The sequence below is a fragment of the Neophocaena asiaeorientalis genome, unplaced genomic scaffold, assembly GCF_003031525.2.
Source record: "Neophocaena asiaeorientalis asiaeorientalis breed wild unplaced genomic scaffold, Neophocaena_asiaeorientalis_V1.1 scaffold534, whole genome shotgun sequence".
Taxonomy (NCBI): Eukaryota; Metazoa; Chordata; class Mammalia; order Artiodactyla; family Phocoenidae; genus Neophocaena; species Neophocaena asiaeorientalis.
This window is the reverse complement of record NW_020172826.1, coordinates 984,029-999,391: the sequence shown is the minus strand read 5'-3', so window position 1 is coordinate 999,391 and position 15,363 is coordinate 984,029. Positions and strand designations below refer to the sequence as shown.

Below are 15,363 nucleotides of genomic sequence, written 5' to 3'. Positions count from 1 at the left end.
GTAACAGCCTACATCATATGGAGTCATATATTGAGGCAGTTAAAATAAAGTGTTTCCATTTTTCTGTATTATTCTGAGTCACTGCTAATTTCTTTTTTTTCTGTTCTTATCTCCCTCTGTCATGTTCTCTTTTTCATCTTCATATTCTTCTGTAATAGGGGAAACAAGGTGAATCAGGAACTAGAGGCCCAAAGGGGTCTAAGGTCAGTAACTGGGTAACCATTTTAATGTAACATGAGGCCGTCATGTAACATGTGTCTCTTCCACAGAGAATCATGTTTTAGATTAAACTCTTTCACACACTGGGGTTGCAGTAATTTCATCCCTATGATGATATCTCAGAACAGTTGGTTTGTTTCATCTTGTTTGTTTTTGTGTTCTGTGCTTCAGACCATTCTTTATGAGAAATTGTATTTCCTGTTTCATATGTATAGCTTATTTGGAAAAAATTAAGTACTTTACTTAAATTATATACGGTATAATCTTATTTTTTATTTCCTGGCTATCTTTGTGATAAATGTTCAGATTATACTTTGCTTTCAAGTCAGTTGACTCCCTTCATTCCATTAAAATTTCACCACTAATTGAAATTCTCTCCTTTATCATGCTCTTTATATAGTACCTGCAAAAATCTACATACTACTAGCAGAATCATGTTATTAATCATGCTAATAATGTAGAAAATGGGGAAAACAGCAGAAATTAATAATTCCCCATTCATAGCAAAATTTTATTATTATGGTCAATGTTATTAGCATAATGTGGATAGAAAAATTATAATCCCTTTTCCTGCTCATCTTCATTGGTCCTTATCCAGTTTATAAGAAAGACATATAGAAATGCTTTGAATTCTATTTAGGAAAAGGGCCCTGTAAATTTTAGGCTATTTTAAAGAACCTTCAAATCTACCCAGGTTCAAATCTCTTCTCCAAAATTTCTGTTTAGACTTCGGAAAATTTTGAGTGTTCTCAGTGATGCATTTGCAGTTTGAGGTTTAGATGATTCCTGGTGTCTCTTGGCGGGGATGGGAGGTAGTCATCACACCATAAATGGACATTTAGAGACTTTTCATGTTGCATTGAAAAAAAGAGAAAGCTGTGTTTGCCCAGATCTTGACCTTCAGCCCCGCCAACCTGGTCCAGCTAGCTGCTGTCCACTTCAGCACTTTCTGAGGGCTAAGAGACCTATACCTCTAGAAAACTTTTCCTTAGATCTCCATCATCAGAGGGAGGTCCAGCTGGTGACCTTTCCCTCCTAAATCTCCCTAGAATGACTTCTCAGAAAACAGACAACCCAATTAATTGGTTGCCTCTTTTCCCCCTTGCCCCAAATCTCTTCATATACAGGCAGGAACATAGCTCAGTCTGAGAGGTAAAATCTTGTTTTGGGTGTCATGGAAACCACTTGCTTTGCTTTTCAAGATCCCTAGGAAGCAAGTTACCATATGTATTGTTGTTTCAAAAGACTCTGTCATCTGAAGGGGGAAGTTTAATTCACTTCGGGGGGCATCTTAAAGAAGCATTTGCCATGTCAGTGGTTATTGTATTTCTAGTGGTTATTTTCCACTTCAGAAGTTCATATTAAAAGTGTTGCCGTATGGTGTTAAATACATCCTTAGATTTGAGATATTTCTGGACTGTTGGCCTCACTACTAACTCGGTTTTCTTCTCTTTTCACCGGGGAAAGGGTGACCGTGGAGACAAAGGGGACTCTGGAGCCCTGGGACCAAGGGTGAGTGTGTCTCATCTACTCTTTTGGCCTCCAACAAGCCTAGATTTGGAGTGTGTGTCTGTGTGGCTTTTCACAAGGCACTTGGACTAATAATACCCCACAATAGCGCTGGACGTAGACTACTGTGACTATTCCTGCTACTCCCCCCCCTTTCTTCTTATTTTTTATTGTAGTAACCAGGAGCACTGAGTACATAGACTGGAACACGTAAGATAAGCCCATAAGGAGAAGGTCTAAAGAACTCTTTCTATCTACTTCCCCTCTGCCAAATGAGCGATAGCAAGCCCATAGCCATCCACCTAATAGAACTTTCCACTTTTCAATTAACTCAATTAAAAAGAAAGCAATAGTCCATATTTTCAGAACCTTTTTAAAGCACAGGCAGGGAATTAGGACATGACTAATGGAAATTCAGTGGCAGAGCTACTGAGTAGGATAGACATCTTAAAAATATTTGTTCCCTCCTTATAGGTGCTGTTCAAATATATATATATATATTTGTTCCCTATTTGCTTCCATTTTAATGGAATTCTATCCCTGTTAGGAAAGCCAAGCATTTGTTGTGTTCCATCTTCTTAAAAAATGAAGAAGCAATCTATGAGGTGTAGATGAGAGAGAGGTCAGGAGTTGCTTTAATAAATATGGATAAAGCCAACAAAATTTTGCAAGTCAAATCAGATTAGCCTACACATTATAATTTTTAGGAAACAGCTTTTGAGATTGAATTGTATTTCTTTTTTATCCAATTTAATATATTTAACCTACCACAGACAGGAAGTTAGAAGTAGTTTGCCTCCTTTGAAATAAGGACAAACTTTGAACATGATTATTTATTCTAAAGTACATTTGGGCCTTAGTCGGGAATTGATGGTCAGAGAGAGCTGTTTGCTGCTATTTCTGTTTTCGCCACAGTCCCTTCTTCATCCTAGCCTAACCCCCGTGATGTTCTCTTGGCTGATTTTTTCATAGGGTCCACCTGGTCAAAAGGGAGATCAAGGAGCCACCGAGATCATAGACTACAACGGCAACCTCCACGAAGCCTTGCAGGCAAGTGACTGCTCCCTGCCTTGATACAGACAGTGACACTGATGAGACCCTTGTAATGTGTGTAGCTATCAGCTTCCACACCCCCCTCAGATCTCAGAGGGCTCCACCACTCAAAGCACACCTTCTCCCTGATCTCCTGAACCCATCTTTTCTCTGCCCCAGTTTATCCTCTTTATTTCCTAGCATTTTTCAATCTTTCCTTCTCTTTCCCTTCTACCTTCAGATGTGCTTTAGTCAGTCTCACCTTAAATCTTGTACTGGTTTTGCCAAGCTTTGTCTCCTTGCTTGATACGTGAACCTAGCAAAGCCATTAAGAGCCCTGTGGCTCTGGAGTTTGAGCTGCCTGGGTTCACATCTCTTGCTTACTAAGTGCATGAGCTAGGGTTGTCGTGAGTAGATGACTAAGTACATATTATACACTTAGAACAGTGCCTAGCACATAATAAGTCTTTTATAGGTATTTCTTGCTACCGCTCCTGTTCAATTCTTTTTCTTCTGTTAACAAAAAGCCATAGACTGTGTGGCTTGTCTCCATCACCTTTGCTTCCTATTTCCTATTTATCCTCTTCATACTTAGACTCCGCGTTGTAGCGTGTACCATTATTTTGTTGAAATTTCTCTTATAAAGGTCAACAATAACCTCTAGGTGCCCATGGTACTCATCACTCTTGACTTTTACGTGACATTATACTAAACCGCCTTCCTTTTGAAACTCTTTCTTTCTGATTTCTCCAACCTTCTACTCTCATTTCTTCCAGTTTTCTTCTTGGATGGATCCACTCTATTTTAGTATTTCCAATTTCTCTGTCCACCCCCTAATTCTGGGTATTCTCAAGTCTCTGATCTTTTCTTGGTATAATCACTCCCCTTGTGTTCTTTCCCATTATGCCTTCCAAATCTTTCACCTCCAGGTCTGATCTGCATATACCTCTAGCTTCCCAGGAATATTTCCACTGTGGATGCAACACTGCCTTGTCAACTCTCACCAATACATACAATTATACTGGTTACCTTTCACACCTACCAAATGATTCCCTTTCCTAACTAACCAGTTTCTGTTAACGAAACCACAAGTTTTCTAATTTCTTGAGATGGAAACTTTAGTGTCATTTTAAAACTATTCTTTGTCCTTCATCCTTTATATCTCACCAAAAGCTACTGTTTCCTTTTTCAAAGTATCTCTTGAGGCTGCCCCACTCTCTCCGTTCCCGGCTAGGTCTGCATGTTGTTTATATCAGATCTAACACTGCAATGAGCCCTTAACCAATTCCTCTACCCCTAGTACCTCCTTGCTCTTCTAATCTTTTCCTATATATCACTCCAAGGTTAATTTTCCTAAACTATCACTATTTTGATGACTCTAATCTGTTCGGAAACCTAAGTGACCCTCTTGCCTACTCTATCAAGCCCAAACTCCTCCATCTCACTTTTAAGGCCCTATAACCCTGCCTTTCCTGTACAGAATGTTTTATTTCCCCACAACATATTTATCATATCTATAAAAATAACCATCTTTTTTCCTGGTTCATCCCTTTTCTTTCATTCATCCATCTAAATCCTATCCAACAATTCACTGCTGCCACCCAGGTGAATTTCTCCTCTGAATCCTTTTAAATATTAGCAGTCAGGACCCAGTAGTTTAACATTTAATTATTCTCAGATTCCATAATTTACTTTAGTTTTGCCTCTTACCAGATTGTAAATTACTTGTTGACAGGAAACTCATCTTGTGCTTATTTTATCTCCCCCAATGTGTCTGACCCAGGTCTAGGCATGTAAATATTAAATAAACTTATTGGTTGAATTCGTAAGTATACTTCATTCATATGCACAATCCATTTTTTTGCTTGAAAGCCAAATTAGTTGTTTTAAGTATTTTCCATTTTGTACTTGTTTGATTTTTTTTCCACCCATATGATTTCACTAACATTATCTAATCATGGTAGATCTACATTTCTATGGGTCCTTTGTTACAACTATCATTTTTAAATAGTAAAGCATTTATTAAATAGTTTTTACAGAATCTATCTTCAGCCTTGTATTTTTCTGTTCTTTTTATTCTTTTTCTTCTGGTAAAGCACATAGAGACACATGCTTACTGCTTAGAGAAACATTACTTGGGCAGTGTGTTCGGTCAACAGCTTGAACTAGGGTTCCTCAGTGCAAGTGGACTAGACTCAAGCAGTAGCCTCTGGGCTATTGTCAAATTCTAGAATCAGTTTTCTAAATTGTTCCCTTTTTCCCACAAGTTGATAACTGCGTGTATAAAGAAAGAGAAAGAACAGGAAGTTTTTGTTACTTACTATGTGGTCAGAGTTCTTCCTTCTGAAATATAGGGTCACATTTTTCAACTTTATTAGCAAAATTGTAAATTTCCCTTAAACTGCTTCCATTGGCACCATAATTCTTACTACTGCCTTTAAGAGGTATCCACTCTCTTATCTTTCAAGATATGCTTCTATGTTATTGGCCATGGCCATTTTCTGGAAAGACTGTGGAAGAGTTTTAAAACCTTTACATGAACAGAGCCTGGCATGAAGCAAGCTACCCTCAGTCTAAAACTGAAATCTGCTTTGATTTCCCCTCTGTTACTAACTAGCTGAGTCACTTTGGGGAAATCACATAATGTATCTATATTTCATTGATCTGATCTGTAAAATGACGATGATTTGGAATGGATTTTTTCTAAGAGTCCATAAAATCTAATATTATGCTTCGGCTTATTTTTTTAGGAGCTCCTGAATACCCTTTGTTGATGTGCCAAAACGCACTGTACTTTTTTAAAAAATCTGACACCTACATCTTGATATGAAAGAATAGATGTGCTCAGGTTCTTTTTTCACCTCGAGTTCTATATGACTGTAAACCAGTCAATATCCATCACAGCCAACTAGTTCATGTTTATACCTCAACCTAAAGATTTATTATTCTTAGGGGGTTGTTTAGGCAACTACGTGTTGTGCTTGTAAATAGCTTATAGTGTTTTTTTTCACTTCAAAACTGTTTGTTTTTCCAATATAGTACTCTAGTGAATTAAGAGTCCCTAATAAATAAATTAAACTAAATAGCCATTAGATTGAGAGGAAGGAATAGACATTTATTCTTCTAGTTCTCTAACCAGTGATGGATATTCAGTTTTGCAAATTCCATTTCACTATTGCCTCCTCTAGAAAAAATCTGCCCCAAAATCTGGATACTTAGATAAATAAGTGCATATTACAATTATAAAAATATCACTTAGAAATATAAAATTTTACTGTTGCCTCTACTGAAAATTGTTACAGGTATACCTCCTTTTATTGCACTTCACTTTATTGCAATTCGAAGATACTGCATTTTTTTACAAATGGAAAGTTTATGGCAACCCTGTGCCAAGCAAGTCCATTGGTTCCACTTTTCCAACCGCATTTGCTCACTTCATGTCTCTCTGCCACATTTTGGTAATTCTCACAACATTTCAAATTTGTTAATTTTGATTATATTTGTTATGGTGATCTGTGATCTTTTTTTTTTTTTCCTGGCTGCGCCGCATGGCTTGCAGGATCTTAGTTCCCCAACCGGGGATCAAACCTGGGCCCATGGCAGTGAAAGGGCTGAGTCCTAACCACTGGGCCACCAGGGAATTCCCTGTGATCAGCGATCTTTGATGTTACTATTGCAAAAAGACTATGACTCTCTGAAGGCTCAGATGACGGTTAGCATTTTTTTAGCAATAAAGTGTTTTTTTATTGAAGTATAGTTGACGTACAATATTATGTAAGTTCCAGGTGAGCAATACATAAAGTGATTTACTGTTTTTAAAGGTTATACTTCACTTATAGTTATTATAAAATATTGGCTATATTCCCTGTGTTGTACAATATATCCTTGAGCAATAAAGTATTTTTCGATTAGGGTATGTACACTTTTTTTAGACATAATGCCATTGCACACTTAATAGACTACAGTACAGTTTAAACAAAACTTTTATATGCACTGGGAAACCAAAATTTGTGTGACTTGCTTTATTACGACATTCACTTTATTTCGGTGGTCTGAAGCCCTAACCCGCAGTATCTGAGGTACGCCCGTATTTACATGAGCATTTGTCATAAGCCGTTTATTTTGATTTTTATTTAAGGTGGTTATGTTTCCACAATTAGCAGTAAAACCTTTCATTTCCTACCTCAAGCTTTTAAAATTTCTCAACACCATATAAACTAAACCTCTTCTCTAGTGTAAATCAGGGGTGATTTTAAGCTTGCATCATTATGAGACGTGAAAGAAAATAATTTTTAATTCTACAGAGATTCACATAAGCATCTCAGAGAATAAATCACAAAGCATCCCGCTAGCCTTCAACCAATTTACAGCTTCTTTAACTCATGCCTCCCATTTCACATCATGCCTCAGTAGAGAATGACATGTCTTTCTCCATCACTACCAAAAATTCTGGTTTTCAAATCATTACTGAAGTTCAACCGAGAACCCTGCTGAGTGTATGTAGTTTTAACTTAGAGGAACCAGATACAAGAAATCCAAAGTGAGCCAACATCTTTAGGATGTCTCCGAGTGTCTGCACACTGGTTCTTCAAGATGGCAGTTAAAACTATGTTTTTGAGTAGTTAGCTTAGTTTTCTATCATTTGTTCTTCTGTTAACTGGGTGGAACCTGCTGTGTATAATTTTTAGGTCTCACAAATACAGTTATTTAACAAGCTTATTTAAACCCCTTCTGTTATAGTTCAGTTTCCAATAATAATGTTCTTTTATTTAGGCAACTCACTTTAAAACATGTTGTTATCCTTGAACTTTCAAAAAGACAAGCTAGTTTTGTGCTTAGGTGGAAAATGAATCATACATGGCTCAGGTTGGAAAACCTCTGAGACTTTAAATTTTAAACTCCTTCCCTCTCCAAGGTTTTATGTTTTTGCTGTCTAGTTAAAAATGTTATTTATAATTGGAAAGTAATGATAAAGAAATTATTTCTACTCTATACTTTTCTAATAGCCTTTTTTAAATGACTCATCTACCCATATAGGAGCAAAGAAGTAGCTTTCTCATAACCGTAAATTCAACTCTTGGTTTAGATGAATCCCTTAAGAATAAAATAAGTGGTACCTTATGTTACATAGATATGATGGTATAAAAATCTGGGCCTTAACTTTTTTATAACCTTGCCCCAGTTTGTGGCCATTTTGCCTTCTATCTTAGAAGCACTGGTTATTTTTTCCTACCCTGTCTTCTCTGAAGCTGTAATGACCGTGATTGATCTTATCCTGGAATACAAACTTGAACCATCTGTACACAGGCATAAATGTATTGTTTTCTAAGGAATGATGCACCATGTCACTAAAAACTCAAGTGTTTGAAGTGAGGTGGGTGGATGATGTTAAGATTATATTTTACAACAACGACAATAAAAAACAGCACCAACACCTTGAATTAGAAATTGGAAGGGAGCAGTGGAAGACAAAAAGATGGAGTTAAACCGATAGTCACAAGTTTACATGTAATTGGACAGTGTTTGTCTAGGACCAGAGCTCCTAATGGAAAATGTTCTCTCCCCTAAAATCGCATAAAGTGGTACAGGTGTTACAGAACTTTTTGTACAGCACTTAGACTAGAAAATCTTAAAACAAAAATGGTTTGTGGATTGGTTGTTTTAGAAATTCATACTTTGAGAGAATATATTTTGGTACAGTATTCAAACCCTTTACATTAAGAAACAAGGCGAATCCCATGTCAATTCCTGTCTTAGTCATGGCACACACACACAGACACACACAAACACACAGACACACACAAGCTAATTATAATGCACCAAATGAGATACAAACTAAAAGAAAAAAATATTACTTATACAATTAGATATTTCCGTTTTCTCTAATCAAAGTACTCTAGAAATAGAGTTTTTATGAATAGGAAAGTTTCTCAGCTCCCAATTAAATTATACTGACAAGCCACCAGTGTACACCATTTTACTTCATAATTTAAATCAGTGAATTAAAATGTTGACATTTCTGTTTTCTTTATCCATAGATTTTTAAATAACATTCTAAAAAGAATTTTTACAAGCTATGGTATTCGTTTGAAGATAAGATATGTTTTCAGGATCTTATCAATTCCTTATACGACATCAGTCTTGCCAAAATATATTCAAAATCTTATTTCAGAAATGTATTACTGTACTTTGGCACACAAATTAGGTAACTCTGTCTTTATCAATACATTTTCCCAACAGAGGATTACCACCTTAACAGTCACGGTAACTCCTATTGCATGATTTCTGTGGTTTGTGACTTTGTATTCGGTGTTGATGCATGCCGGTCATAATAGTACTAATGTAGCTGTTGTTTTTATCTGATATTTAATGTTATGTTTTCTTATATTAGTAACCTTTTACAACATTTGCCCCAGTTGAATCACTTTGTCTGCTTAGTAAAAAAGTCCAAAAATAATTTTATTGTTATTTTTCTTAAAAGTCTTTGGCTTTATCTTAATCATATGGCTTTGTTCTTTAGTGTTTGGGAAATCAAAACCTTTGTCGGGAGGGGAGGAGAGAAGTGTTTCTAGAAACACAGGATATATTAGGAAGTTAATTCAACTCCAAAAGATGTATGTGGGACATGGCAGCCATTTTACATTGTCTTACAAATCAACTCTAGAGTATTATTTTAACCTAAATGTGTTGATATTTTTCTGCATATAAGTAGGTAGATTTTATAATTCCGTAACCAGTGAAATGTTTCCTCTTTGCATATTAATACTGGAGGATATTTGATCATGATAGAAATTAGGGAGGTGTGGAGTGTACTTAGTATTTAAAGCATACAATTTATTATAGATACTATCTTTTAAAACTTTAAAACTTTGTCTTTTCTGGATTTAGGGTCCCCCTGGACCACCTGGACCTCAAGGACTACAAGGGCCAAAGGTTATTCTTTATTTTACTTGTTTCCGTTTACTACATATGGTGCAGAGAATCCCATATTAAATATATGTATCTCTGAAAATCAATCTTACAAAATACCGGAGGAGCTGAGATCAACAATATTGCTTAAGAGAGCTGAGAATAGAAATTGAGGTCTGGGGCTTCCCCGGTGGCACAGTGGTCGAGAGTCCGCCTGCCGATGCAGGGCACACGGGTTCATGCCCTGGTCCGGGAAGATCCCACATGCCACGGAGAGGCTGGGCCCGTGAGCCATAGCCGCTGAGACTGCGCGTCCGGAGCCTGTGCTCTGCAACGGGACAGGCCACAACAATGAGAGGCCCAAGTACCGCAAAAAAAAAAAACAAAAAACAGAAATTGAGGTCTGGGCTGAAGGAAGAGGGATCAGAAAAAAGAAAAATTAGGAAAGAAGGGAGAGAAATAGAAATGGCATTAAATTTAGAAGGAGGACATTCAGAAAAACAGAATATTAAACAAAGGAAAAACAAGTTTTACAGAAATTGTACGTGTAAAGAAACACTAAATGTGGTGTATGGAAAAAGGCAAATATTTAAATTGAAAGAAAATTTACTCTGACACCAAAAAAGTTCCTTTCTTTCAATCCTTTCATAATAAAAAGAACAAGAAAAGTTTCAGCATGACGCATTCACAAATGACAATTTTAGGAATCACTTTCAGTCATTTTATAACACATCCTGCTATATATATATATATATATATTCAAACGTTCTTCCATTTAAATTTCATCTAATAGAACATACCAACTATGAACAGTAGAAACCCAATTACTTGATTATATCTAAAATTTATTGGTAATGTTAGCTTTTTCCCTCCAAACTTAAGCTTATTAAACCACGTTTGATCAATTAATACATGGCCAGCGATTCTGGCTTTTCAGACCTGAGCTACACGTGTTGAAATACGACTTTCATCATTGGGTTTCTTGTAGGAGATTCAAGTGGTGTCAAAATCCATCTTTTGTTTATGCCTTTAGGCAGTTTATTTGCTAAATCTACCTCATACACACACACGCATACACACACACACGCACACACACACACACACACGCACACACACATATCAGCTTTTGTACTTTTTCAAGATACTTAAAAACTGAAAGCTAGCACATAGAAACAATTATTTTTCTATTATTAAAAGGAATATGCAGTAAAATATTACTGAGGTCCTTGGCTATGTGAGATATATTTAGAACATAGATGCTAATTTCAAACAGATTTCATGTATAACGTTACTGTAGGTTTGGGGATTTTTTATTTTCTATTTCTCCTCCACGTTCTGCTCCCTAAGAGATATAACACAAAAAATGCCCCAATCATATGCAGTCTTTATCCCTGGTAAGCAAGTTGGCCTGGATCCCTATTCTTTAGTATCTTGGTGAGCTGGACTAGAAAACCTAGACGGAAATCTGTAGATTCCTTTTTCCTCTGTGTAGAGTCAACCAAGATCTAAGTTCCTTGCTTTATGGAAGCAAGACTAAGTCTCCAGAAGCAAAATTGTCCTCAATGCTAAATATGTACCTTATTCCATACAAACCTCAAAACCTTCTGGGACTTGATTCTTCTTTATAGCCCAAAGGCCTACAGAAGCCCCAAAAGCACTTGACCCAAAGAAGGCTACCTAGCTACCTAGCCAAGAAAGCTATATCATTAAAACCTACATCCCCTGTGTTTTATAATCCAATTGCTATTCATTCACTAATTACATTAATCAACAATTAATTTGGAGCCTCTATTCCATGGTAAATACTGATACCTAGTAAAGATACTAGGATATAGCAAGGGGTTTTATTTTATTTATTTATTTTTGGCTACGTTGGTTCTATTGTTACTGCACGCAGGCTTTCTTTAGTTGTGGCATGCAGGGGCTACTCTTCGTTGCAGTGCACAGGCTTCTCATTGCGGTGGCTTCTCTTGTTGCGGAGCACGGGCTCTAGGCGCACGGGCTCCAGTAGTTGTGGCTCGCGGGCTCTAGAGCGCAAGCTCAGTAGTTGTGGCACACGGGCTTAGTTGCTCCGCGGCATGTGAGATCTTCCCGGACCAGGGCTCGAACCCGTGTCCCCTGCATTGGCAGGCGGATTCTTAACCACTGCGCCACCAGCAAAGCCCAGCAAGGGGTTTTAACAAGGAGCTTTTAGCCCAGGGATGGAGAAAGGCAAGTAAAGGCACAATTATTAATAAACAGAGTAAGTGCATTGGTTAAGATGTGTACAGGAAGGCTCCTCTCTGCCTTGGGGTCAAGGATGACTTCGAGCTGAAACTGAAAGGCAGGAAGAAATTGGCCAAGTGAATGTCTAGACAAGTAGGGTAGGGGAGGGTTGTTAGTCATACTCCCTTACCTCTTACCGTGCCACCCTTCCCACTATGCCAGCACTCTGGCCCACCTCGTACACGCCACAATGATCTTGTAATTGAGATCTTGGCTTAGTTGATACAGTCCTTCATGCTTTCCATTATCTCCCCTTGAGAAGTCCTTCATGCTTTCCATTATATCCCCTTGGGATAATTGCGGGGAGTTGTGCCTATGACCAGGAGTCAGCAAATTCAGCACGGGGCAAATATAAAACCCATTCTCACTCAGGACACACAGCCTCAGACTGAATGGGAACCTATTCAAATTAGCATTCCTCCTTCCTTTATCAAACAAGGACTGTTTGACTTCTTATACATCAAACAACTCTTTACAAACTACTTTTGGTGGGTGCAGGATAAATGAATAACTCATGAATTATATTTTCCTTTAAACATTTGTGGGTCACATTTTGAAGGGAAAAGCATAGCAACCATTACTGGACCCAGAGTGCTGACAAGTATTCAGACTGCATGAAACTAGGGCTTAGCCAGTTGCATCCAACCTTAACAGACTTGTTGGTGGCAAAATAAATGTTGCCGCTACCACGAAGAGCAGGAAATCTGGAATTTTTTAAAAAAGGATTTTTTCCTTTTTTCTTTTTTTTTTTTCATGTGTTTGTCATGCCTTCCTTTAACATTTGGAAGGCTCAGATTTCACACTATGACCAATAGCTCTTAAAGTTCTAACCAGGGAAAGCAACTCTAACCATTTCAATATTGTGGTTTATAACATCACCAAACAAGCCTTTCTAGAAAAATACAGCCTCAAGTCAGTTCCCTTGGAAATCTGTCTGCGAGGCAGGCTACTCATACACTCCAAAGAATTGTTTTTACAAAGTTTCCGAGGTGTGGGCATCAGAGAGATTTATAATGGGGTCTACATAAATGACCCATTGATATAAGATAATATCTTGTCTTTCAAAGAATTTGTTCAGTACCTTTACAATTGAAAAGTAACTGGACATTTGTTGTTTGAATAAATCTCTAGCACATTGTTTAAATTTATCTTTAATGGAACATCTTCAGTTAAGAAAAAATAAATCCATCTATTTTGGGTTTGTCAAGGGTTCTAATAAATCACGACATGGATAGTAAATTCAGTTCGTTCCTAGCATAGTATAGGAAATTGAATTGATTCAAAAGTAATTTTCTGTGGATTAAGATATTATCTGATATATTATATCCTTCAGTGAGGCTTATCTGGAAATAGCACATTCACAATCATTATGAATTTGTATTCACGGTTCAAACAATGCCAGGTTAAATATTATAAACATATGGGGCCTTTCATTTTACTCTTTCTTGAGTTAACTACCATGTTTTTGCTTTTTTCTAAAATTGGAAAATAAGAGAAATCATACAGAATTTTAAGGAGGAAAAAATTAACTATTATTTTAATAATTTTTAAAACTATTACTAATAATAAATTTTAAAAACTAATAGTTAAAAATTAACTATTATTTTTAAATTAATTAAAAAATTAATTATTGAGGCGTATAGGTTGTTCCTGGAGGATATGGTCAGCCATCAGATGATTTCAGTTTTCTTTCACCAAATTCTTATAGTCTGAATCTCACATGAGGGGAAAAAATAAAAACACTGAATCTTAGCGATATGTAAGTATTATTATACGTAATATTCAAAAAAAATGTTATTTTGGAATTCCCCAGCGGTCCAGTGGTTAAGACTCTGGGCTTCCACTGCAGGGGGTCCAGGTTCGATCCCTGGTGGGAGAACTAAGATCCTGCATGCCACACAGTGTGGCCAAAAGAAAAAAGAAACATTATTTCACTTTGTATAGTCATGTGGTATGATGTAATATATGGTGCATTTGCTGAAAGTTAAATTGTACTGTTACCAACTAGCAGCATTTTTTGCCTCATTTTTACTTAGTGTGGTATGCTACCAATAATAAATAAGAAGCTAGCCATCAATTTTTATCTTAACAGGGAGAGCCAGGATCTCCAGGAGTCCCAGGAGTTGATGGAGAGCAGGTAATTTTCAAAGACATATACTGTCATTTAAAGCATCATTATTGATGAGCTTTTGTTATAGGTTTGAAGACCAAAAGGCATGAGTGTTGATTTATGATATTCTCTTTTTTTTTCTTACCTTCTGTTCTAGAGACTACATTAACTCTAAAAAGCAATTGGTTTTAAATTAGGCATTAGTTTTCTTTGTACAAACATACAAGTTATATGATGCTTTAGATTTGCCTTAATAATCCCTATCAATCTACCAATGACATCTCTGTGAATTTTTATTAGACTTGTAAGATAATTACCAATTTAGTAAGAATTGCCTAATTCTTGTCAGTGAATACAAATAATTCAAGATTTAAAGCTGTGACGGTAGTTTCCACAAAATTAGATATTGCTTACATGTGTAATTTTGACATTGTTGTCTTTTCCCAAATAAAGACTGTACCTAATTTTCTAGATCATTAGAAAAGACAGAAACAAGCAGGACACTTGTAGCTTTGTAGAATATGGCAGTATCTCCGAGGGTTTCCCCTAAAACAGAGGTTGACAAACATTTTCTATAAAGGACCAGATAGTAAATGTTTTAGGCTTTTCAGGCCATAGACATTCTCTATCCGATTTTTTGAATGCCACTTAAATTTTGTTTTAAATAAACATTCAGCCTGTACAAAAACAATTCCTGGGCTGGATTTGGCCTGTAAGCCATGGTTTGCCAACCCCTGGTAGAAATGAATCTGACTAGGAGAGTGTGGACAGTATTCAGAATTCAGAATCTAATCACAAGGATGAGTTTCAAGATTTTTGATGTTTTCTGGGCTTCCATTATTTACCTAAGAAATGGCTAAAATCAAGAAGATCATAAGAGATCAAAGACGTTCTTGATACAGTTTGTGAAATATCCTTCTCAGGAGATAGTATTAGATAAGAAAATTAAGAGAAGGGTTATTTTAATATCAGAGTTGTATATTGAAGTCATATAACATCACACTAAATTAACATGTGGTAGTTATAAAAGAGACTTTAGATGATCTGCTATATCCATTAGAGATCACATTAGCATTTAAAAATCTGATGGTATTACCTCCCCCAGTTAGTCATTGTAAATAATTTGACATACATAATGACATACTACATGGTATGTCATCCCTACATATACAATAGCTGAATTTTTTTTCTATAGTCTTCACAAGGTCTTCTTCTACTCCTAGGTCCAGTGGGTTGGCTCTCCTGCTGCTCTCTTTTACTAGATTCCTGAAACCAACCAGGATCTGATTAACTATAAGATCCATCTATCTATTTAGGTA

The 15,363-nt window shown here is 36.6% G+C and overlaps 1 protein-coding gene across 1 annotated transcript in view; it reads left to right on the top strand.

The window, feature by feature from the left end:
• Positions 1-15,363, top strand: part of COL25A1 (collagen type XXV alpha 1 chain) — a 466,880-nt gene that overhangs the window by 416,738 nt on the left and 34,779 nt on the right. Inside the window, exons 21-26 of the mRNA XM_024741942.1 lie at positions 159-203; positions 1,687-1,731; positions 2,701-2,778; positions 9,001-9,024; positions 9,649-9,693; positions 14,027-14,071. Of these exons, the coding sequence (XP_024597710.1) occupies positions 159-203; positions 1,687-1,731; positions 2,701-2,778; positions 9,001-9,024; positions 9,649-9,693; positions 14,027-14,071 (282 nt within the window). The remainder of the gene's footprint in view (positions 1-158; positions 204-1,686; positions 1,732-2,700; positions 2,779-9,000; positions 9,025-9,648; positions 9,694-14,026; positions 14,072-15,363) is intronic.